The sequence below is a fragment of the Puma concolor genome, chromosome C1, assembly GCF_028749965.1.
Source record: "Puma concolor isolate L17-30 chromosome C1, mPumCon1.1.hap2, whole genome shotgun sequence".
NCBI classification, from domain to species: domain Eukaryota; kingdom Metazoa; phylum Chordata; class Mammalia; order Carnivora; family Felidae; genus Puma; species Puma concolor.
Window position 1 is genome coordinate 17,057,025 of NC_141674.1, and position 22,526 is coordinate 17,079,550.

Below are 22,526 nucleotides of genomic sequence, written 5' to 3' on the forward strand. Positions count from 1 at the left end.
CTAACCTACTTTCTGTGTGGGTTTGCCTGTTCTGGACCTTTTATGTAAACAGAATCATAGAATATGTGGTCTTTTGTGTCTGGCTTTGGTATGTTTTCGGGGTTCATTCATGTTTATTTCCATTTGGTACTTGACACAACTCCATGGCATAATAATATCCCATTGCATGGATATGCCACATTTTGTTTATCCATTCATCATTGTGGTGGACATCTAGGTTTCCACTTTTTGGTTATGTGTGATGCTGCCGTGAACATTTACGTACAGTGTTTTGTGTGTGTGAACGTATGTTTTCAACTCTCTCGGGTATATAGTTGGAGTGGAATTGCTGCATCATTATGGTATCTCAGTGTTTTACCCTTTCAGGAGCTGCCAAACACTCTTCCACATCAGCCACACCGTTTTACGTTTCCGTCGGCAGTAGATGAAGGTTCCAGTTCCCCCATATCCTTGTCTTGAGCTCTCCTAGTGGATGTGAAGGGGTGTCTCATTGTAGTTTTCATATGCGTTACACGGACGACTGATGACATTGAACATCTTTTCTTGTGCTTATTGGCATTTGTTGTATATCTTCTTTGATGAAATGTTGGTTCACATCCTTGGCTCACTTTAAAATTGGGTTGTCTTTATTGCTGAATAGTCACAGTTCTTTGTGTATGGTGATTGCAGAAGTTTTTTATTTTAATGTCCGATTTATCTTTTCTTCTTTTTGTCCCTTTTGCTTCTGGTGTTTTGTTTTGTTTTTAAGTTTATTTATTTATTTTGATGGAGCATGAGCTGGGGAGGGGCAGAGAGACTGGGAAAGAGAGAATCCCAAGGAGGCTCCTTGTGGTCAGCGTGGGGCCCAGCGTGGGGCTCGAGTCCATGAACCAAGAGATCATGACCTGAGCTGAAATCAAGAGTCAATGCTTAACTGATTGAGCCACCCAGGCACCTGGGTGTTAGATCCAAGCTTGAGTCACCCAGGCACCTGCTTCTGATGTTCAATCCAAGAAACCATTGCTTAATCCAGTGTCATGAAGATTTACTTCCATGTGTTCTCCTAAGAGTTTTATAGTTTTAGCTCTTGGATTTGGATCTGTGATCATTTTGGAGTTAATTTTTGTATGTGGTATGAAGTAGTTCAGCTTCATTCCTTTCCATGTGGATATCCACTTGTCCCAGCACAATTGAAGACTGTTCTCTCCCCCGCTTTGAATGGTTGGCATCCTTGTTGGTTAGCCCTAAATATAAGGGTTTATTTCTGGACTCTCAGTTCTGTCCCACTGATCAGTATCTTTGTTCTTGTGTCTGTATCGCACTGTCCCGATCACTGTAACTTTGTGTAATAGATTTTGAAATCAGGAAGTTTGATTTTTCAACTTTGCTCCTTTTTTTTCAAGATTGTTTTGGATGTTCTGAGACCCTTGCCTTTCCATATGAATTTTAGGATCAGTTTATCAGTTTCTGAAAAAAAAAAAAAGGCAGCTGATATTCTGATTGGCATTGTCTTGAGTATGTAGATTTCTGTCTTTGTAATTATCTTGTGTTTATTTTAATTCCCATTATACTGTTTTTTCTATTGTGATTAGCTTTGAAATTCAAAAGAAAAGTGGGTCACCTGTTTATTTGGGGGAGCAACTAAGAAGGAAGAAACTGGGGACACTGACTTATTCCTAGCCAGTCTTGGGAGCCAGAGAAAACAGACCTCAAGGGATAGAGTATCCATTAAAGGAAGAAAAATCGAGCTGAGTCCATTGTAGTAGATGGGCCTTACTTCGAGAGTTCTGAGGTATATGTAGGGGTCTTTCTGTATTTGTAGTTATAGATATAACAGACGTAGATACAGATGTATTATATATATTATATATATACATGTACACATATATATATACACACACAAAATTATGTAACTAAAACCAGGTTCAGGGTATTGGAAGCGGTCCATGCATTTGAGGGTCCCTGAAGGTTAAGTTTTGTAAATTTCAGAATAAATTCACCCCTGAGTGTGTATGCTAACATTATGGCAAAATATTTAAGGGTTGGAATTGTTAAGTTGGGCTGGGACTTTAGGGACACTTCAGCATTCAGCTGGCCTTGAAAAGGTGCAGAATTTAGAAAAGTATTCTGAAAAGGACAGACTTTTTGGAATTGATTTTTCTTGCTATGATTCATTTTCCTCAGGAAGATAAACTCTACCTTGTAAGGCTTTTAGGTTTAGATACAATGTAAACAAAATACAGTGTCTGGCTTATAGTAAGGTGCCCAGTAATTAAGTATTACCAGTGGAGAAAGGAAGTGAAAAACGCTTGGCATATTATGCGACAAGGTTTGAGAAGCAGCAGAGAGTCCAGAGTGGAAAACTGAATGTTGGGGACAATGGGCAAATGAATTAGAAATGAGGTTTTTCTAGGAGCAAGATAGGAGCCAGAGGGATCAGTAACGTTTGGGTTGTAGAGTCATGTTCAGGTTATAGACAAACACTAGATCTGTGTGTTCAGTATGGTAGCCACTAGCCCATGTGACTGGTACAACTGATGAAACTGAGTTTTTACTTTTGATTTAAACTTAAATTACCACATGGTAAGTGCTCAATAGCCACATGTGGCTGGCTAGTGCTGCCACGGTGGAAGCGCAGATGCAAAACGTTGCCATTATCATAGAAAATTGTATCAGACAGCACTACACTAGACTATGAAATGCAGACCTTAAGTGCTAGGACAGTTCAGAGAAAGGAAAAAAATATATTTGTAAGTTTGGAATAGTTAGGAAATAATTTGTGGAGGAAGGGTGCCTTGAATTTTAAGCATTGGATTAACAGAAAAAGCTTTTAGGAAATTCAGGGATCAGTAGAACATTGAGGACTTTTTCATTAGTGTGTTAGAAAATGGCTAAAGGTGTAAGTTTGCATAGTTAGAGCCAGAAAGTTTATACCTGGTTTGAAAAAGTTGGCATTCATCTTTTAAACTATCTGAAAATAACATGTATGGATTTGGAAAATCAGTCTGGCAGTTGTGCCCTACTGAATTAAAAGGACTAAAGATTCAAACAAAAAGACTGGGGCTTTAAGGTGATTGGGAAGTGGATGAATCATTGTAGTAAGGGTGAGGGAGAGACTAGAGATGTAAATTTGAGAGTTGTCTGTGTAAAGGTGAGAATAATTACCCTACTGACTTATATCTGTCTATTGGATATCTTTATGTCCTTGTTTGTAAGTGGTTGTAGAAGTTCCAAAGTCTTTGAGGATTTTACTTAAGGATGAGAGGTTCCCACTCTTTTGTGTTCAAAGTATCTGTTCCTTTGCTCAGGGGAATAGTTTTTATTTTTTTATTTTTGAGAATTTGTACGATTCTTTCACTTTTTTATTAAGTTGAGAACTTTTTTTTAAGCTTATTTATCTTGAGAAAGGGAGAGAGAGTGTGTAGAGAGAAAAGAAAGCAAGTGGGGAGAGCAGAGAGAGAGAATCCCAAAGCAGACTCTGCCTGCCAGTGCAGAGTCCATTGCAGGGCTCGAATTCACCAACCCCAAGATCGTGACCTGAGCCAAAATCAAGAGTCCATTGCTCAACCTACCGAGCCACCCAGGCACCACCCACTAGAGAAACTTTTCTTTGTAAGTAATCTCTACGCCCATTATGGGACTCTGAACTCACAACCCCCAAGATCAAGAGTCACACGCTCCTCTGACTGAACCAGCCAGGTGCCCCTCTTTTTTACAAAATAAAACTTTATATGGAAAATTTCAAAATAAAGTACTATTTGCCTGTCTTATATTCAGTTTAAATTTATAACCTTTATTTTAGTTGTCAGGGTTTCAGAAAATGAGGCTTTTTTTTTTTAATAGAGCCAAATTTGAGAATGGAGGTTAAACTTAATAGTTGTAGTCTTATTTAAGTCTCAGAACCCAATTTTATTTCTGTACTTTGTTTATGAAGCATTGTGAAGACCCAGTGCTTGATAAGTAGTACAAAAGGTTGTTTTTTAGCTTGCCTAGCCATTTCAGGACGCTGCCTTGGTTGAACAGATTGCAGAAGAAATGTCATTCTTAGGTCTACCCAAAATTTACCTAAGCAGTACAAGTTCATGTGTTGTTGGTCTCCAAAGTACTAACACGTATAAGTGTGTATTTAAATGAAATCCTGAAGAATTTTAGGGTTCTGTGGAACACAGATGGTTTTTTCTTGATATTATTGTTTTTAAATGCTACCTTTAGATATTTTTGCTCCTACTTCTAGATATTTTTCTAATCTTCCCCCCCCAACCCCCCAAAAACTAAGAACTCTGTATTCCTTCTTAGTAGCTACTACTTCATCAAAACGTTGGATTAAACAATGTTAAAAAGATTGTTTTTGCTGCAAAACTTCTCAGTAACTTTAATGTACATTGTGGTTCTCCTAGAGGGGGCCTGTAAAGAATGCAGTACTTCCCAAACTTGATCATGGATTCCTTTTTCCTTCAAATGGTATACTGTCTTGTGGAACATCCTTTGGAAAGAGCTAAACTACTGCAGTAGAAAGGATCTTACATTATTGTTTCAGAATTTGCACATTGCCCAGTTCCATGGTAGGCGCTTGTGAAGTGATTATTGATTAAATGGATGAGATTGATGAGCAGAGGATTAAAGAGCTGAATCTCTGGGGGTAGGGAGGGGTCAAGCACTATTGAAAGCTGAAAGAAGAAAGGATACTGCATACTTTAAACATATATTACATTTTCTGACCCCTCTCCCTCTTTGAAACTTTTCCCATGCTGCTTTTTTGCCCATTGTCCTGAGGTTTGCTCCTACAGTTTATCTCAATCAAGTAGAATGAAGTTTAGTGTCTAGACTTCTGGAGGTTTTATTGTGAAATCTTTCTGTGAGACGATTTGCCTGGTAAGAACCATTAGTTTGCAACTGGAATTTCAGCTTATTAAAGGCAGGAAGACTCTCATTTATAATTGTTTTCTCCATTGTGATCATGTACTCAGTGTTTCATATTTGATAGATGAATACTATTATTTGTGTGTTTAAATAAGAATCTTAGAGCATGGGTCAGAACTGTTCAATTTATCCTTAATTTTTGTTTCCATTTTCTGACACAATCCCTCTTACCTTCCCTAGCCTAGCCACCCACTCCCCTGCCCACCTGTGGTCATGTCATTTAAAAAAAAAGAAAAAGACAGATATAAAAGCAGCCAGCCATATGGAACTATTTCAAAGATATTTCAAAAGTTAAAATAGATTACATTTGCTGTAATCCACAGGACTATTAATTTCAGAAATCTAATAAGTTAGGTACATTATTTGTGGAGAACATACTGTCTTTGCTATGTCTCCATAGCTAATAAATTTTTATTTTATTCATTTTATCTTTTAATTGAATCTGAATAGAGAGCTGTTGTTTCTGTGGCTTTCTGGAATGTTTTTTAAGGGTGGGAGTCACAGTGACGTTTTTCCAGTGTTCTAAGGTTGGTGACTATTTGTAATACCATATCATACATTTTGGTAAACAGGTCCATTATAATCTTCCCTATCCTAATGGCTTTACCCCTGATAAGGCTTCCTCTTTCTACTTATTACCTGGTTCTCTCCTTTACACTTAGAATATGAATTAGTAGTATGACCTGTAGTCTCCATTTCCATTTCACTTCTTAATTTGTTATATTAAGGTTTCTTTGCTCTCATTGTTCAACTCTCTTAGGTCAACAGTTATTATTTTTTAATGTTTATTTATTTTGAGGGAGTGGGGGAGGGGCAGAGAGAGGGAGGGAGAGAATCCCAAGCAGGCTCCATGGTGTCAGTGCAGAGCCTGAGGCAGAGCTTGATCACATGAACCGTGAAATCAGGTCATTGGTTATTTTTTAAGCAAACGTACCTTTTCATAGTTTCAATTTGACTGTTGCCATTTGCGGTTTTTATTACCTGCCATTTTTCCCCATTTGGTTTCTGGAATTTTGCTGTTTTGCCATGGAATAGAAGAAGTACAGGCTTGACATTTGACAGACTTGTTATTCTAGTTGATTATATTTTTATCTCAGGGTTATTTTAGTCTTTTGTTGAAACTTCTAGTGTGATTATGATGTATACATACATATGTATAGATATGCCTACAAACCCACACACACACACACTCACACACACACATTTTAAAAGGTTTTAGGAGTTGTAAAAAGCCTCAGATCCATTGCTCTAAATGTCAGTACTATGATGTAAAATTGATAGGTTGGGGTAAATGTGAACCGACATGAGATTGTTTCATGAGAGATTTTAGGGTTTTGTTTTGTTTTATTTATTTAAGTAATCTCTGCACCTAGTGTGGGGCTTAAACTCATGACCCTGAGATCAAGAGTCCCATGCTCTTCCAACTGAGCCAGCCAGGTGCCCTGAGATTTTGTTTTTAATAACTACCTATTATGGTCTAGCTTGTTCCTTGTTATTTACTTATTTCCCTTAAAATTTGAAGTTAAAAAGCCATTCACATTCACTGATGGTTCCACATTAAGTCCCTGGTTTTAGATGTTCACTGTATTTAGCTTTCCCTGGTATAATCTCCATATAGGTAGAGTACAGAGAGATGGATGAAAGCTTGGCCAACCTCTCAGAAGATGAATATTATTCAGAAGAAGAGAGAAATGCTAAAGCAGAGAAGGAAAAGAAGCTTCCCCCACCACCTCCTCAAGCCCCACCTGAGGAAGAAAATGAAAGCGAGCCTGAAGAACCATCTGGTGAGTAATAGTAACCAACCAGTTTTGTTTTATCCTGAAAATAAGAGTAAATGAGTTAAATCCTATTCTACAGTGTTATTTATGTCTTTATCTTTGGTTTATATTCTGATATTGGCCATGTGTGTCAGTAGTGCGTGTATGTATGTGTAAATATATATGCACGCACGCATACATACATATGTAGTTATACTGATATTCTTTGTGTGTGTGTGTGTACATATATAGAAGGAAAGTAAAAGATGGGGATGGAAGGATAGTGGCAGTATAAGGCACTCGGAAAGTTGGAGAAATAAACAATTAGAGAAAACATACAGAAAACCAAATCCAAAGAACCAAACCCCTCAGATTTATCTCTGATTTAGAGTTTGTAGATAGAAGGGTTCAGAAATTACTCTGGTTAAATCACATATGTATCACATGGTTAGATACTTTCTGATTAAACCCTCAGAGTGGGGATCAGTTTTGAGAATATCCTAGTGAACAAATGTAAAAATATATTATGAGGTCAAAAAGAAAAGGCCTAAGTGCCTGTTACCGTTTAGTATTGAGCCCTCCAATCAAAGGAATGGTAGAAGAAAAGGCTATGAAGAGATTTTAAACTCACACAGTCTTCCTATGACAGTGGAAAGATTATTGGAGACTATAGTATTGGTTTCAGAACTTCAAACATCTTTAAGGAATTCTCACTAACATCCCCTCAGATTGAATCCTACTGAGGATACCCAGAGCAAGTAGGGATACCCTTCTGGTTTGGATAAAGCAAACAAAAGTAGGGTCTTAATTTTTTGTATCTTCTGTCCTTAATGGCATTGCATTAATTCTTCTTGACTTTGAATTTTTACTAAGTTCTTCTTAAAATACATTTTATATTTCTGTAGCTCCAGGCCCATTTACCTCTTCAATTCTTGTGGTCCTGTATCTTTTAAAAATAGAATGTTTGTTTCAGATCCCATCTGCTATATCTTGCGTGACTCTCATAGGTACCCAGATACAGACATATTTAATTTGAGAAGTTTTATCTTTTGTTTTAGGTTTTTTTTTCCCCTCCTCTGTAATGTTATATAAATCACCACATGTTATTTGAAATAATAGGGTTATTACTGATGTATCACTTGAGAGAAAATTACAAGTCAGTTAAATTAATTTAGATTTAGAATTTATCAAACAGATTCTGGCCAAAACTCTCAAAAATTAAAGCTTGTAATTTTATAGTAATTATAATAAAAACACAGTTTGAGAACATTGAGAACAAGATGATTAGATTTTGGGTTCAATTTATCTTAGGAATCAGGGTTTTTCTAAGAATGGCTTTCCCAAAACTTTCTTAAAATGACCTCTTGGGCACCTATTGGGAGTGGTATATTAACTCTGGAACTAGTGTCCCTGAGGCAAATGCAGCCTTCCCTGTACCTCAGAACACCTCCTCTCTTTTTGTTGGTATTTTTTTTCTTTCTAGTCTTTTACATTTAGCTCTCTTCCTTTCTTCGTGTCGTTGCCTCCAACTCCTCCCTTGATTCTCTACTCCTTTTTCTTCTGTATTCTTTGGTTCTTGCCTTTCTGTTCTTCTACCTTTGCTGTAGACTTTCTGGTGAGGTACTGGGGAAAAGTCTTTTGATATCTGTCATAGGTCAAGAGACTACTGATTTCTTGGTTCAAAAGCTCTAAGTATTCTTCAGTAGATGTATTTTAGATGCTGCCTCACCCTCTTTTTTTGTGTAATTGTCAGTGTCTCCAGTAAACAACTGACCTGAGTAGGTACCAAGTTAGTATATACTCTGAACATTTTAAACCTGGTATTGGTGTTTTCTTTTTCATGAAAGAGGTGTTTTATTTTGTTTTTTTAATTTGTTTTTCCATAAATGTCAGGCATTGTTGCCCAAGAAGGAAATATCTTATTAAAGTGATCTAGGATTTGGGGAACTGTGTTTATGATATTATGTTCTGGCTAAATTTTTATCCAGTGGTTTAGTTTAAGTAAGTTATCTTAGTATTTGGGGGGAAAGTTAAAGTTACTTAAGTTTAGAATATCTTCAGTGCTTAGAGATGTGTTGATAACAGCCAAAACTTGCAATATATTATTTGTGATTCTGAAAATAAAATTATTTTTCCTTTAAAACAACTTGAAATTTAAAAAAAATTTCTGGGGTGAATTCGGGAAGTACTTTCCCCAGTAAAGTAGTGGCAACTTACTGGCCTGTGTAATTTAGAATTAAATGGGGCCCTAATAGTGAATCATAAAATACTATCAGGTGAATTGAAGTATTTAGAAACTGTCCAGGGACTCCAGATCTCCGGTCTTATCAGAACTAGCTCTTTCACTTGAGTTTTCATTCAAAAATTGAACAGAGCATTGTCATATGGGTATCTTAAGGTCTTTTGAGAGAAGATGTGGATCTTGTTTTTTACCAAATCTTTTCTTCATCTCGGTCATTTTAGATGAGAAATTAATTTACTCTCTTTAAATATGTAAGTAAGGTTTGAATACGTTTCATTTTTACCAGCTTTTAAGTTTGTTTAGAAAATTTTGCTTTGCTTTCCACGATGTTGAGAATAAAATATTTTGTTAGCACAAGGTTTTGCAAAATCCGTTGGGTCAGATAATATTACTGGAGAAGATTCCTTTAGGAGAATTCTGAGAGGAGGCCAGAAGGGAAGGTTGGAGCCTTCATGACAAGGCTAAGAAATTTGAACTCGTCCTTTAAACACTGAGAGGATCTGGTCAGGGTGGCACTGAGATATTTTGTATTTTGAGTGAGAGGCGTTGTACAAAATACATTTTTTGGAAAAATCAATCTGATGTGCTCTATTAGAGTGAACTAAAGAGGTAAAGAGACTGGCTGGGAGAGATGATTTTGGTTGTTTTGATAATCGAGTTTAGTGAATTTTGGTCAATGGAAAAATCTCAATATCAAAGTTGAACTTATGGAAACGATGTTGGTTTTGTTGTTTGTTTGGATTTACGTAATTGGGAAGTTCTATGTTGTGGCTTAAAAATTATTTTTATATTTGTTTGCTTTTGATGATAACTGAATGTGGCCTATAGTCCTACGGTAGTCACATGAGTAAATAACGTATTTTTCATGCTAAGTATTGCTGCTTATATTTAAAATTAAAGTTTTCCTAAATGTTTCTGTGTATTTTTACATTTATACACTTCTGAATATATTTGTTTTAACAAATGATGGATTTATTTGGTTTCCTAGTACCTCATCTATCAAGATAAAGGTGTTTTTTAAAGTCATGCCAACTGAACCTGAAAATGTCCTTGGAATCGTGTGGTTATTAGTAATGTCAAATAATATGGGAACATCTATAAAGTAGAGTAAAAATCTCAGTTGGTCTTTACTGGTTTCGATACCACTGTTAAAGTGGCCTTCCGTTAGTGAATTTTTTTTTTTTTTTCCTTTCTTGGCTCAGTTGTTACCCTGTGTATGTTTGATTATTCCTCAAAGACGTTTTACTGTATTAACTAATTTGTTAGCACTTAGCTTTTTAATTTTAATGCAAAAACATGATTTTTTTCTCCACTGCCTTTCAGCAGTTGAAAATTTTCAGAAAAGTCTTACTAGTAGTTTCTGAATTTAAATTTTGTGTTGGATAGCTGTTTAGGAACTCTGGTTTGGGAAGATATATTTCATTTTGGGTTAGAAATAGCTTAGTTGTATAAAGCTTAACACTTTCATGGAAGCTTGCTTTAAAACAATAAAATGAAATTTGAAATTGCTATTAAAATGCCTTTCTCAAGATGTTAAGTTAATGAATTTCTCAACAGAGATATCAGAAGTATGTTTAAAAATACAGGGGCGCCTGGGTGGCGCAGTCGGTTGAGCGTCCGACTTCAGCCAGGTCACGATCTCGCGGTCCGTGAGTTCGAGCCCCGCGTTGGGCTCTGGGCTGATGGCTCAGAGCCTGGAGCCTGTTTCTGATTCTGTGTCTCCCTCTCTCTCTGCCCCTCCCCCGTTCATGCTCTGTCTCTCTCTGTCCCAAAAATAAATAAATGTTGAAAAAAAAAAAAATTAAAAAAAAAAAAATACATATATGTGGGGGAGCCTGGGTGGCTCAGTCGGTTAAGCGACTTCAGCTCAGGTCATGATCTCATGGTCCATGAGTTTGAGCCCCGCGTCAGGCTCTGTGCTGTCAGTTCAGAGCCTGGAGCTCGCTTCGGATTCTGTGTCTCCCTCTCTCTCTGCCCCTTCCCCACTCATGCTCTGTCTATCAAAAAATGAATAAATGTTAAAAAAATTTTTTTTTAAATATATATATGTAAAAGCACATGCATATGTCTGTGTACCAGTTTTCCAGCCTCAGTGGTATGCTAATACTGTAATGAAGCTCAAAGGCTTATGTCAAATTATTGGTTCATTTTGTTAGATATGGTTAGCTGATTGATGACAGCTCTGTATTATAATCTATTTTATTGAATGACTGTAGGAAGAATCACTTTATCTCCTTGTTTATATTCTTTTAAGAACACATAATAACTCTTACAATAATGTAAATAAAAGAAAGTACCTGCCCTCTCTTCTGTCTTACATGGTAATTTGGGGGGGGGGGGTGTGGTGTGTGTTTGAAAGAGATGTGGGCTGTTTAACGTACAGAAATCATTGATGTGAAAGATTGGTATGACCAAAAAATTTTGTGGTTTTAATAATTTTGGGGCCCTTTTCATGTAATAGTCCTATTGTCGGTTGAAAGAATATTTCACAAAATCACATGAAAGGAGATGCAACATAAATTAGTAAGAATACTAAATTATAGGGGCGCCTGGGTGGCGCAGTTGGTTAAGCGTCCGACTTCAGCCAGGTCACGATCTCGCGGTCCGTGAGTTCGGGCCCCGCGTCAGGCTCTGGGCTGATGGCTCGGAGCCTGGAGCCTGTTTCCGATTCTGTGTCTCCCTCTCTCTCTGCCCCTCCCCCGTTCATGCTCTGTCTTTCTCTGTCCCAAAAATAAATAAAAAACGTTGAAAAAAAATTAAAAAAAAAAAAAAGAATACTAAATTATATAAAATATATAGAATATGTGTATGGGTAGAAAAGTTTAAAATCCAGTGAAGTTTGATCACAAATACTATTAAAATGAAAATATTTATGACAAAAGATTGATGACCAAATATTTTATGAATTGCTTATTCAGTATAGCAAAAAATCTAAAAGGTAGAATCTTTTGAACTGTCCTTTACAACTTAGTATAATAATAGAATTTGACCAGAGAAGAGCTGAAGATGGATTTCCTTACTTCAAAAGAAAGAAAAGGGCGCCTGGTGGCTCAGTCGGTTGGGTGTCCAACTTCGTCTCAGGTTGTGATCTCATGGCTCGTGGTTTCGAGCCCCGCGTCGGGCTCTGTGCTGACTGCTTGGAGCCTGGAGCATGCTTCGGATTCTGTGTCTCCCTCTCTCTCTGCCCCTCCCCCGCTCACCCTCTGTCTCTCTCTCTCTCCAAAAATGAATAAATGTTAAAAAAAATTTTTTTGGGGGGCACCTGGGTGGCTCAGTCGGTTAAGCGTCCGACTTCGGCTCAGGTCATGATCTCGCGGTCAGTGAGTTCAAGCCCCACGTCGGGCTCTGTGCTGACAGCTCAGAGCCTGGAGCCTGCTTCGGATTCTGTGTCTCCCTCTCTCTCTGACCCTCCCCCGTTCGTGCTCTGTCTCTGTCTCAAAAATAAATAAACATTAAAAAAAAAAATTTTTTTTTTTAATTTTTTTAGAGGAAAAAAATAAACGGTGGCCTAATACTTATGTAACAGTCCTTATATTTTCATAGTTCTTTGTTCTTAGGTGCTGTGAGGCAGTCATACTGAGGTATTCAGTAAAGTCCTGGGTTTGGCGGCATGGCTAGTTACGGTCAGAGTTTGGTGAATAATTTTATCATGCCATAATTATTTTCAAGTGGCTTATCCCAGGCTTTTCTCTCTGATTTCTCTTGTTGTACCTTCAGGTGCAATCAGAGAGCAGGTGTAACTTGCAGGTTTCCTGAAAATGGACTCGGATTACCTCCACAGGGAGAATTATAGAATTCTGTTACAACCCCATACCCAGCAGGAGACCCTCTTTTGTAGATCTACTAGAAGTTGTTGGGAAATTCATTCCTAACAGGATTGTTTATGTTGCCATTTTGGCCTGCTAGTGTCAAATAAGTGCCTGAAATCATTTTAGTTCTCCTTATATGAAATATGATGCATACATTTAGAAAGCAGACCTAGGATTATTTTTCTTGCCCCCCCCCCCTTTTTTGTATAGCATCATTTCAGTGTTCTGATTTGGAACTGTGCTTCAGAATAATTTACTGGAGGACTGAGAAAAAAGCGCAGATTAATTCAAAATTTTTATATTTTGAGAGATAACATTTGGACCAAGCTATATATATTACTATGCAATACATGGTCCCCACTCTCAGATGATTTATAGCCTAGCAGAGGTACAGATGTGTACATAAATCTGTAACAGAAGGTAAAATGAATCTGAAATATTAAATTTTAGTATAAAAATTTGGAGGAACTTGGAAAAAGAGTGGGACGAAAGTAAGTCTTCCTAAATTTTTGGCTTACTGGAAGAATTATTTTTAAAAATAGTGTGGAAGTGAAAAAAAAATTTTTTTTTTAAAGATTTTATTTTTAAGCAATCTCTACACTGGTCTTGAACTCACAACCTCAAAATCGAGAGTCACCTGCTCCACCAGCTAAGCCCAATGCCCTGGAAGGGATTTTTTTTTTTTTTTCCCTTAAAGAAGACAGATGGCTCCCTTACTCTTTATTTTTATTTATTTTTTTAATTTGAGAGAGAGTGCAAGCTGGGGAGAGGGGCAGAGGGAGAGAAAAAGAATCCCAAGCAGGTTCTGCACTGACATGGGGCTCGATCTCACAAACTGAGATCATGACCTGAACTGAAATTAAGACTCGGACTCTCAATCAGCTGAGCCACCCAGGCGCCCCTGGACAGGAAATTTAAAGAAAAGAAAAGAAAAGAAAAGAAAAAGTGGAGACATTTTCTACGCAAAGTAAGATTGCCCCAGTCTTGGCAGTTCCTCATTGACTTTATTATACAACTGTTAATTGTAAAACTACAGTGCTTTGTTCCTGGCATGGTGCTGGGTTCTGAGGGTGCAGCGCTGAAGACTAGGTCTTTCTGCAAAGAATTCATAGTCCTCTTTATGGTTACAAATTTAATAACTGGCTACAATGAAGAAACAATATGATAAAAGTGTATTCAAAGGACGGTGAGAACCCAGAAGTTGTTTTTAAATGTTTTTCCCCAAATTGGATTTTGGAAGTTTTACATGAAATGTGAAGGAATTAGGCTTTTATGAAGCAGTTGAGATCCTTGATTCTTTTTTTTTTTAATTTTTTTTTTAACGTTTATTTATCTTTGAGACAGAGAGAGACAGAACATGAACGGGGGAGGGGCAGAGAGAGAGGAGACACAGAATCTGAAGCAGGCTCCAGGCTCTGAGCCGTCAGCCCAGAGCCCGACGCAGGGCTCGAACTCATGGACCGCGAGATCGTGACCTGAGTTGAAGTCGGACGCTTAACCGACTGAGCCACCCAGGCGCCCCTGAGATCCTTGATTCTTAACTGTTAACTGCTTTTGGCCAAAACCACTGAATCAAATGCTACCAGTTTTAGTTTCAGTCTTTGACAGATTGAGCTGCTTTTAATGATTTCATTTCACTGATTGATTAGGTTTTTTTTTTTTTTAATTAAGGCAAATTAATAATTTGTTTAGCTGAGCAACTTTACTTTTATAATTTCCTTTCTTTTTGCTACCATCCTTTTTTGGTCTGCTCATGATATAATAGAACAGATACTTTGTCTATGAGGATTTTCTCATCTGCAAAATGGGACTTGATACGAGAGATCAAAGGAGAAAATATAAATTCCACTTTTGTGTACAAACATCTTGTATTTATTAAACACAGACTTGAACTAGGAATAGGGTTAACAAATGTTAACATTTTGCAGTATTTGCTAATTACGGTGGCCTCAAACATTTGAAGATAGGGTTGTGTTTTTTTCCTTTTTTTTTTTTTTTTTTTTTTTTGGCATCTTCTGATGTGAAGATAGAAGAACACATATGATTAATTAATGCCTAAGAAGTCAAATCTCCCTGTAGCAGTGTAGACTCCAATCATACTGAGGTTGGGAAGAGCCTCTGATTGTGGTCTGGGAAGATACAAGATAGCCAGCATTCTGAGAAATTTATTTGAGCAGGAAAAAGGTATTCTCTTGTTGAAATTAATTCATGGTTATCAGTTGTGAAAAGTTATTACAGTTCTTTAGCAGGTCCAGGGTAAAATTCACTGTTGGCCTTTTTAGAAATAGGTGAGGAATACCTACCTGGCTGGCTTGGTGAGAAGAGCATGTGACTCTTGATCTTGGAGTCCTGAATCCAAGCCCCATGTTGAGCGTAGAGATTGCTTACATACATAAACTTAAAACAAACAAACAAACAAACAAACAGGTGAATAACTAGAAAAGTAAGCTTTGTTGTTAACTACTCAAATTCACATTAAGCTTGGTAGTCGAGCAACATAACATAGCATCTAAATTGTAAACTTTCTTTAGAACATTTTGAAAACTGAACTATAAGCCAAGATTTTACAACAAAATAGGTGAGGAAAATCCCTACTATGGAATGTGGAGGGAAATAGCATATGAAAAAGTCCATTCTTTCCTTTGGCTTCTAAAAGCTTTGCTTTCCTTTTTAGCTTATAGGGCTTTTATTTTGTGTAGGATTTCTGGTACTGAGGTTTCTCACTTCTGCTCCATTGTTAAAAAGTCTTCAGGTGTAGATCAGCAGTGCTACTGCTCCTCCAGTGGTAGAGAAAATTTTAGGCAGGTTCCTACCTTAAGCAGCACCCTTTTCCTGCTTTCTGGGCCTTAATGACAGTATAACACTAGGATTGCTGTTCTAGTTGGAACCCATAGATTTCATTCTGGATAATTTTGTTGGAGAGTATCGATCAATGTTAGCTGTGTTAACTGCCTATGATGTGCTTCAAAGGAATGCCTGAGGCTTTCCCTTTAGGCCAGTTTCATCTATCTCAGGGAACCCAATTCACTTGCCTTTGCATTTCTTTGAACTGCTGTAGATCATTTATTCTGTCCAGAATCATAGTCAAAAAGTTAGGAAAGGGATGCATTAAGAGCAGTGTATTTGAGGTTATTTTTAAAGCCACCTTTCTCTATGGAGAGGACTGGAAGGCAGCAGGAAGTGGTTATAGTCACCAATAACTCGCTACCTTTCAATTATTTAAAAAAATTTTTTTGTCATTTGTCTGTGTTGACCAGTTCCTCTTTGAAACTGTGACTTTCCTTATGAGATTAGTCATACATTTAAAACTGCTTCAAGGGGCGCCTGGGTGGCGCAGTCGGTTAAGCGTCCGACTTCAGCCAGGTCACGATCTCGCGGTCCGTGAGTTCGAGCCCCGCGTCAGGCTCTGGGCTGATGGCTCGGAGCCTGGAGCCTGTTTCCGATTCTGTGTCTCCCTCTCTCTCTGCCCCTCCCCCGTTCATGCTCTGTCTCTCTCTGTCCCAAAAATAAAAACGTGGAAAAAAAAAAATTAAAAAAAAAAATAAAACTGCTTCAAATTCTCTGAGCCTATTGTTATCCCCATGCTATTTTAAGATTTTTTTTAGGGGCGCCTGGGTGGCTCAGTTGGTTAAGCGTCCAACTTCAGCACAGGTCATGATCTTTCTGTTTGTGAGTTCAAGCCCCGCATTGGGCTCTGTGCTGACAGCTCAGAGCCTGGAGCCTGCTTCAGATTCTGTGTCTCCCTCTGTCTCTGTCTCGCTCTCAAAAATGAATAAAAACATTAAAAAATGTGTTTTAATATTTAAAGTGTCCCCTCTCTTTCTGTCCCTCCCTTCACCCCCTCGTGCTCTGTCTTTCTCTCAAAAATAAACATTAAAAAAAATTTTTTTAAGACTTTAAAGTTTTAGTCCTGAAGTTCTAGTCTTTAATTACTTTAAAGACTGAGTAATTAAGTAAAAAATATTTCCGTTTAATTTTACCTAAATTTTCCCTAAATTTTGCATTTGGTCCACTGCATTACTACTCCTGACTTAAAAGAACTTGGAGCCATCTTGAAAGTCCCTTATCCGTTTTATCAAGTCTGTTGTAAAGTCATGTAACTTCCTGTGCATAGCTTCTTTGACTTGTTATTGTTATGCCCTATCCACTTCCATTGTCATCTTTTTATTCTAGTGAATTTCACTTGATATCTAACTTAATCGGCCTTTCAATTGGATCTCCTTTGTGTAGGTCACCTTTTTTCCTGTAATCCATCTGGTACAAAGTGACCGGATTAGTTTAATTAAAGTATCACTTGTTTTGCTGTTTTCTATGACAGGTCATACAGTTACCCCATTATTAAGATCAAGTTTAGGTTTTGTCACTGAGGGTGGTCCCTTTTACCTATCCTGCTCTCCCACTTCTGTAAGTACTGTGTCATTCTATACCATGTCTGTGCTTTTCTCCTTGCTTTTATAAGTGTTCTAGACCATATTGGTGGTTTGACTGCCTCCCAGTATATCCAGACCTCTGTGGATTTATTGAGAAAAGCTTCCCTGATTCCTCATCTGTATTAGCCTCTTGTTTCCCTTTTTTAAAAAAAAGTTTCTTGGGGCGCCTGGGCGGCTCAGTCGGTTAAGCGTCCGACTTCGGCTCAGATCATGATCTCATGGTTTGTGAGTTGGAGCCCTGCATCAGGCTCTGCGCTGACAGTTCAGAGCCTGGAGCCTGCTTTGGGTTCTGTGTATGTCTCTCTCTCTGCTCCTGCTTGCACTCTGTCTGCCTGTCTGTCTCTCTCTCTTTCTCTCTCAAAAATAAATATAAAAAAATAAAATTTAAAAAAGTTTCTTTGTGGATATTTTTTTTTATCTTTCCCCAGGTAGATTATAAGCCCTTTGAAAATAAGTATTTAACCTGTTCCACTTTCTATTTGTGCTTGGCAGTTTTGAGATAGGTATTTGGTAAACATTGAATTAGTGAGATTATTAAAATATAAACTGAGGTGTTAATAAAAGCAGAAACTTATGTCTTTAAAGATGGTTTAAACTTTTAAGATTTTTCCCCCTCTGCTAACGTGTCAGGTTTGATTGAAAACAAGAGCTTGGCAGTCACTTTGTTCTGTAAATTTGGTAAATTTTTGATTAAATAAATTTTAATAAATTGTTGTGGGGTTTTTTTGTTTGTTTAAAAATTATTGCTTCCCAGAAGAGTTAGGAATTTCTCAAATTGTGTACAAAGTTATCAACATGAATATGATTTCAAGAAACTAAATAGTCACGGGGTGCCTGGGTGGCTCAGTGGGTTGAGCGTCTGACTTCGGCTCAGCTTGTGGTCTTGCACTCTGTGAGTTAGAGCCCCATGTCTGGCTCTGTGCTGACCACTCAGAGCCTGGAGCCTGCTTTGGATTCTGCCCCTCCCCCGCTCATTCTTTGTCTCTCAAAAATAAATAAGCATTAACAAGAAACTAAATAGTCACAATGTGAGTCTGTTGGTCAGTATGTACCTGAGAACAACACATCGGTGATCCTGCCCTTCTTGCTTGTCAGATAAAAAATACTTGAAAGTCATCTTAGATTTCCTTTTAAGATATTGGCAGAATGGTCTCTTGGGAATCTGAATCGAGACTATAACTACAATGCTTCACTGTTCTTCAAGAATAACCTAACAGGTCTGTAGAAGGTTTATTGGAGGGCAACCGAAGAGCTGCTATGTAAGATAAATCAAAAAGATTTTATCTTCAATTTGTAGAAGATATACACAAATACAGGTCTTAAGGGTCTCCCTTAAACTTGAGTGTGTGTGTGTGTGTGTGTGTGTGTGTGTGTGTGTGTGTAGTGAGAATGAAAACAAAAGGAGGTCTCCGCAGTAGTGCCACAATCAAGGTGATAGGAAAAAGTTGCTTTTGTATATTTTCATTTTCTATTTTGAGTTTGAGCTCATGGAAGATAACAACTATACTTGCCTGCTGTTCCATGTCCTTTTGCAGCAGAGTCCTAGGACAGAAGGACCCAAGAGCAAATGATAACGGCATTTTATATGTTCTAATCAGAGACAATCCTGGATGGAAAGTTAGCTGCAAATATTTGTATGTGTGTGGTTTTTAAGAAAATGATGGAAGAATTGGTCTACAATATCACTAATAAAGATGATGCTGTTATCATCTGTCTTTGGAGAAGTAGGCACCCTCCAAATACTCATGACTGCGTTATGATTAGAAAATAGCAACCTCCTCTTCTGAACCTTCATCAAGTCAAATGATATGTTGTTCCTTTACTTAATGTTAAGCACTTATTTTGTTTTTCATAATTTCTTACATGTTTATATCGCCTGTTTGGTTTTGCTCTATTTCTTTGCTTATGCAATGCTTTGGAGTTTCTTTTTTGACTTTCTGCTGTTAAGAGACATCCCTTTAAAAAAAATCTTCCCAGGGTATTGAATATTTTTCATATTACTCCTATATATTTTTATCAACTAGCAGTATATGAATTTTGTTCCTTTTTTCAAAAGCAGAAGACAAAAAAGACTTCCCTGCCTTGTTATAAAAGAGCAATCTTGTTAACCTTTTGAGCACATAAGTCAGGCTTAAGAAATCTGTTTCTATTAAATACCATTGATAGAAAACAGTCAAGAGCTACCTGCAGGTTAAAATAATATAGCATTCTGTATGACATGTAGCGGGGGAAGAAGGAAAATGATAGAAATGGGAAGGATAAAATAATTCAGACTTAATGGCTAGCATGAAAGTGGTTTTTGTTTTATTTATTTTTAGAAATGGTGAGATGCCTTTGTGACAAGAGACTGTTGCTTTTATTCTTTGCCAAGCTGGGAACGTAATTTGAGAGAGAGGAGCTATATTGTTCCTAATGCTTAAATGTTTCTTGGAAACTGTATTTATTTTATTGTGTTGAGCCCCCCCCCCCCCCTTGAGTCAGTCTTTTGATCTAGTGAGTTCTGTTTGGAAGAGTTTCTTTAAAAAAACTCTGAAAGATTTTTTATGAATAAATTTAGAAGTAATTAAGAGTGAGTATTTTTTATTTAGACTTTAAAAATTTTAACATAGGGCCTGCATTTTCAAGATGTTTGCAGATTGGATTTTGTAACTGGAGTCATCTCTTCATAATTATATGCCCTTTTTTAAAGGCTGTAAACAACAAATCCTATACCTTGTGCCTTGTATGAGAACCATAACCTTCTAGAACCTAAAGGGCCTGTCAGGAGTATAGTGAGATAGCTTTGGAATGAGATTCTATTCTACCTTAACAGCAGAGCGTGTACCTTCTAGCAACATATTCTAATGTCAGGAATCATTTTTATCTAAACACTTTGGTATACATGAAGATAGAGATGTCATTTTCACTTTCCTGTTCCCCTTTAATTCAAATGGTAGATAATCTTTCTTGTTGAGATTCTTTTAAAATAAACTATTTAATGAAGCTTGTCCAGTTTTAGATCACTGGAGAGTGTTTTCATATCTTCCAAAGATCATGCTGTAGTTTCCCCATAAAGTACCAGGTAGACAGAAGCTTAAGAAGATCATAGCATCTGTTTTGGTGATAGATTTTGGAAGAGTCCAGAAGATCATCTATCCTGACTTTGATTGAACTTTCAAGCTGTGATACTTTTCTGAAGTTTTCTGTATATTAGTCAATGAGGAAAATTTCTTAGGCTTACTGTGTAGCTTGAGGTAGGAGACCCCCTCCCTACCATATCTCCCCCTACCCCCCCCCCCCCCCCCCACTGTGTGTGTCTATCTAGTTTACTTGGCATATGACTGCAGGGTGTCTTGTGGTACAGTTGAAAGTTTTACTAAGGAGGCCTGGCATATTCAGATCTAGCACTGTCTAGCATGCTTAGTAAATGACACTTGTTTTGGAGCTGAGTCTTTACAGTTCTTTGAAGTCAAAGGGAGAATTTTTCATTAAAACTATAAGTCTTGGGACACCTGAGTGGCTCAGTTGGTCAAGCGTCCAACTCTTGATCTCAGCTCAGGTCTTGATCTCAGGGTCATGAGTTCAGGCCCCACTTTGGGCTCCATGCTGGGCGTGAAGCCTACTTAAAAATACATAAATAAAATTGTAAGTCTTGTCATTTTATGTATATTCTTTTTGGATAGAAAGGTGAAGATAAAGAGATTGAGCAGATGCTGAATTGCTGCAGCTCTAGACCCTAGAGCCCTGCCACACCTACCACTCTTAGCATAGCAACAAGTAGTAAAAGACATCTGGAATCCTTTTTTCCCCCAATCCATGCTGGACTGACAGGAAGGATTTAGTGATTAGAAATACTATGTACTTTGTTCTCCTACTTTTCAACAAGAATCAGTGTGTACAGTTGAAATTTTCTGACCAGAATTTGGAAGACTATGATGTGATTCCCTGGGCCTGATTTGAGAAGAAGGAGCTCTCTTGAATATGGGTTTACTAGTTGGTGGTGAATTTGTGAGTCGCCAACTATTAGGCCTTTATGTCCAGATATTATCTTAATTTATGGAGTAAGGTCCCTGAGTTCTCCTCTTTCCTTCCACAGGGCAAGCAGGAGGACTTCAAGACGACAGTTCTGGAGGGTATGGAGACGGCCAAGCATCAGGTGAGGGTGGCATTAGATGCTTGCCACTTAGTAGCAAGAGCCGCCAAGTCAGGGATTGATGCTTGCAAGAGTTTTTGGCTGTGGTATCCACATTTTAGCCAGAAGCACAGGGGAAATTTAACTCGCAGGACAGAGTAGTAGAATAGGAGAGTGTAGCCAGAACAAAGGCAAGCAAAACCTTTTGAAGTCCTCAGGCCGATCTCAGCCCTCCACTCTTCATGTTTTTGAGGAGATGGCAGGTACTTTTCTCCCCAGCAGCTTTTATAGTAACAGTAAACATATAAAACAGAATCATGGGACCTTTAAAAAGAAATATAGCTGAACACACAGAGAGGAGGAGCCATAGGCCAAAAGCCTTCCAAAAAAAAAAAAAAAAATAGGACGGAAAGGCATTCTAGGACTAGTCAGATGAATTATGCAGGTAAGGGACTTTTCAGAAATGGTTGTTAGATAGTATTGGGTACATTTTTTTCAGTTAACATTGCACAATTATTTTGTAGTGTAAACATTTTGTCACATGAAAATTAGTCATTTTTTTAAAAGTCTGCTCAAAATGCTCTTTCTTTTCAGACCAAACTATGAGATTTTTACTTGTAGGAAAAAGTAAAAGGTTAAATGATTTATAGGGCCCATCTGGAGCCATTAAAGTTTGTTCCAGGAATCCAAAGTAGTATGTCTGGATTTCATCCTTTGCCCAGGATGTTTTTGTGTGGTTCAGTGCTCAAAACTGACTGATACATGTATATACATTATGATAGAACTGGAATAGGTGTTACTTCACTTTTGGAGTTTGTCACTTTTCAGCTGTTAAGTCTACTTTAAAATTATTTGTCTTTTGCAGTTTGTGTACACCAGGTCTAGGAAATATTTGTATTTTACTCTCTTGGGTCAAAATTCACTGTTAATGCAGCAATTAGTACTTAGGGGATCCAGAATGTTAGAGGTAGACTTGTTTCAGTGCTGTCCCAAGGATTGGAGGTTGATAATCAGTACATGGTTATTTTAGAGGAGTTAAAATCCTCATTCAGAGTATCTGTGGCAGATAAACCTTTTAAGAATGCTCTTTATTAAATGATGCACAATTGGATCTTCCATGGAACTGTTGAGGATCAGAGATAGCCTTTAGAGCTTTAATCTTGAAGAAATAAATTGAGTTTTCTTGTTGCTTTTTGTTTTAACGTGAGTAAATTTACTCTTTTGCTTTAGTAAATAATATGTTGTATTGCTGAAAGTAAAAACAGACTTTCATATAAA

At 37.5% G+C, this 22,526-nt stretch overlaps 1 protein-coding gene across 2 annotated transcripts in view; it reads left to right on the plus strand.

The window, feature by feature from the left end:
- KDM1A (lysine demethylase 1A) overlaps positions 1 to 22,526 on the plus strand; it is a 63,138-nt gene that overhangs the window by 2,522 nt on the left and 38,090 nt on the right. The window contains exons 2-3 of one of the 2 annotated variants that reach the window (XM_086716009.1): positions 6,518 to 6,683; positions 21,213 to 21,272. In XM_086716009.1, the coding sequence (XP_086572135.1) occupies positions 6,518 to 6,683; positions 21,213 to 21,272 (226 nt within the window). The remainder of the gene's footprint in view (positions 1 to 6,517; positions 6,684 to 21,212; positions 21,273 to 22,526) is intronic. The other variant, XM_025933580.2, reaches the window with a different exon arrangement.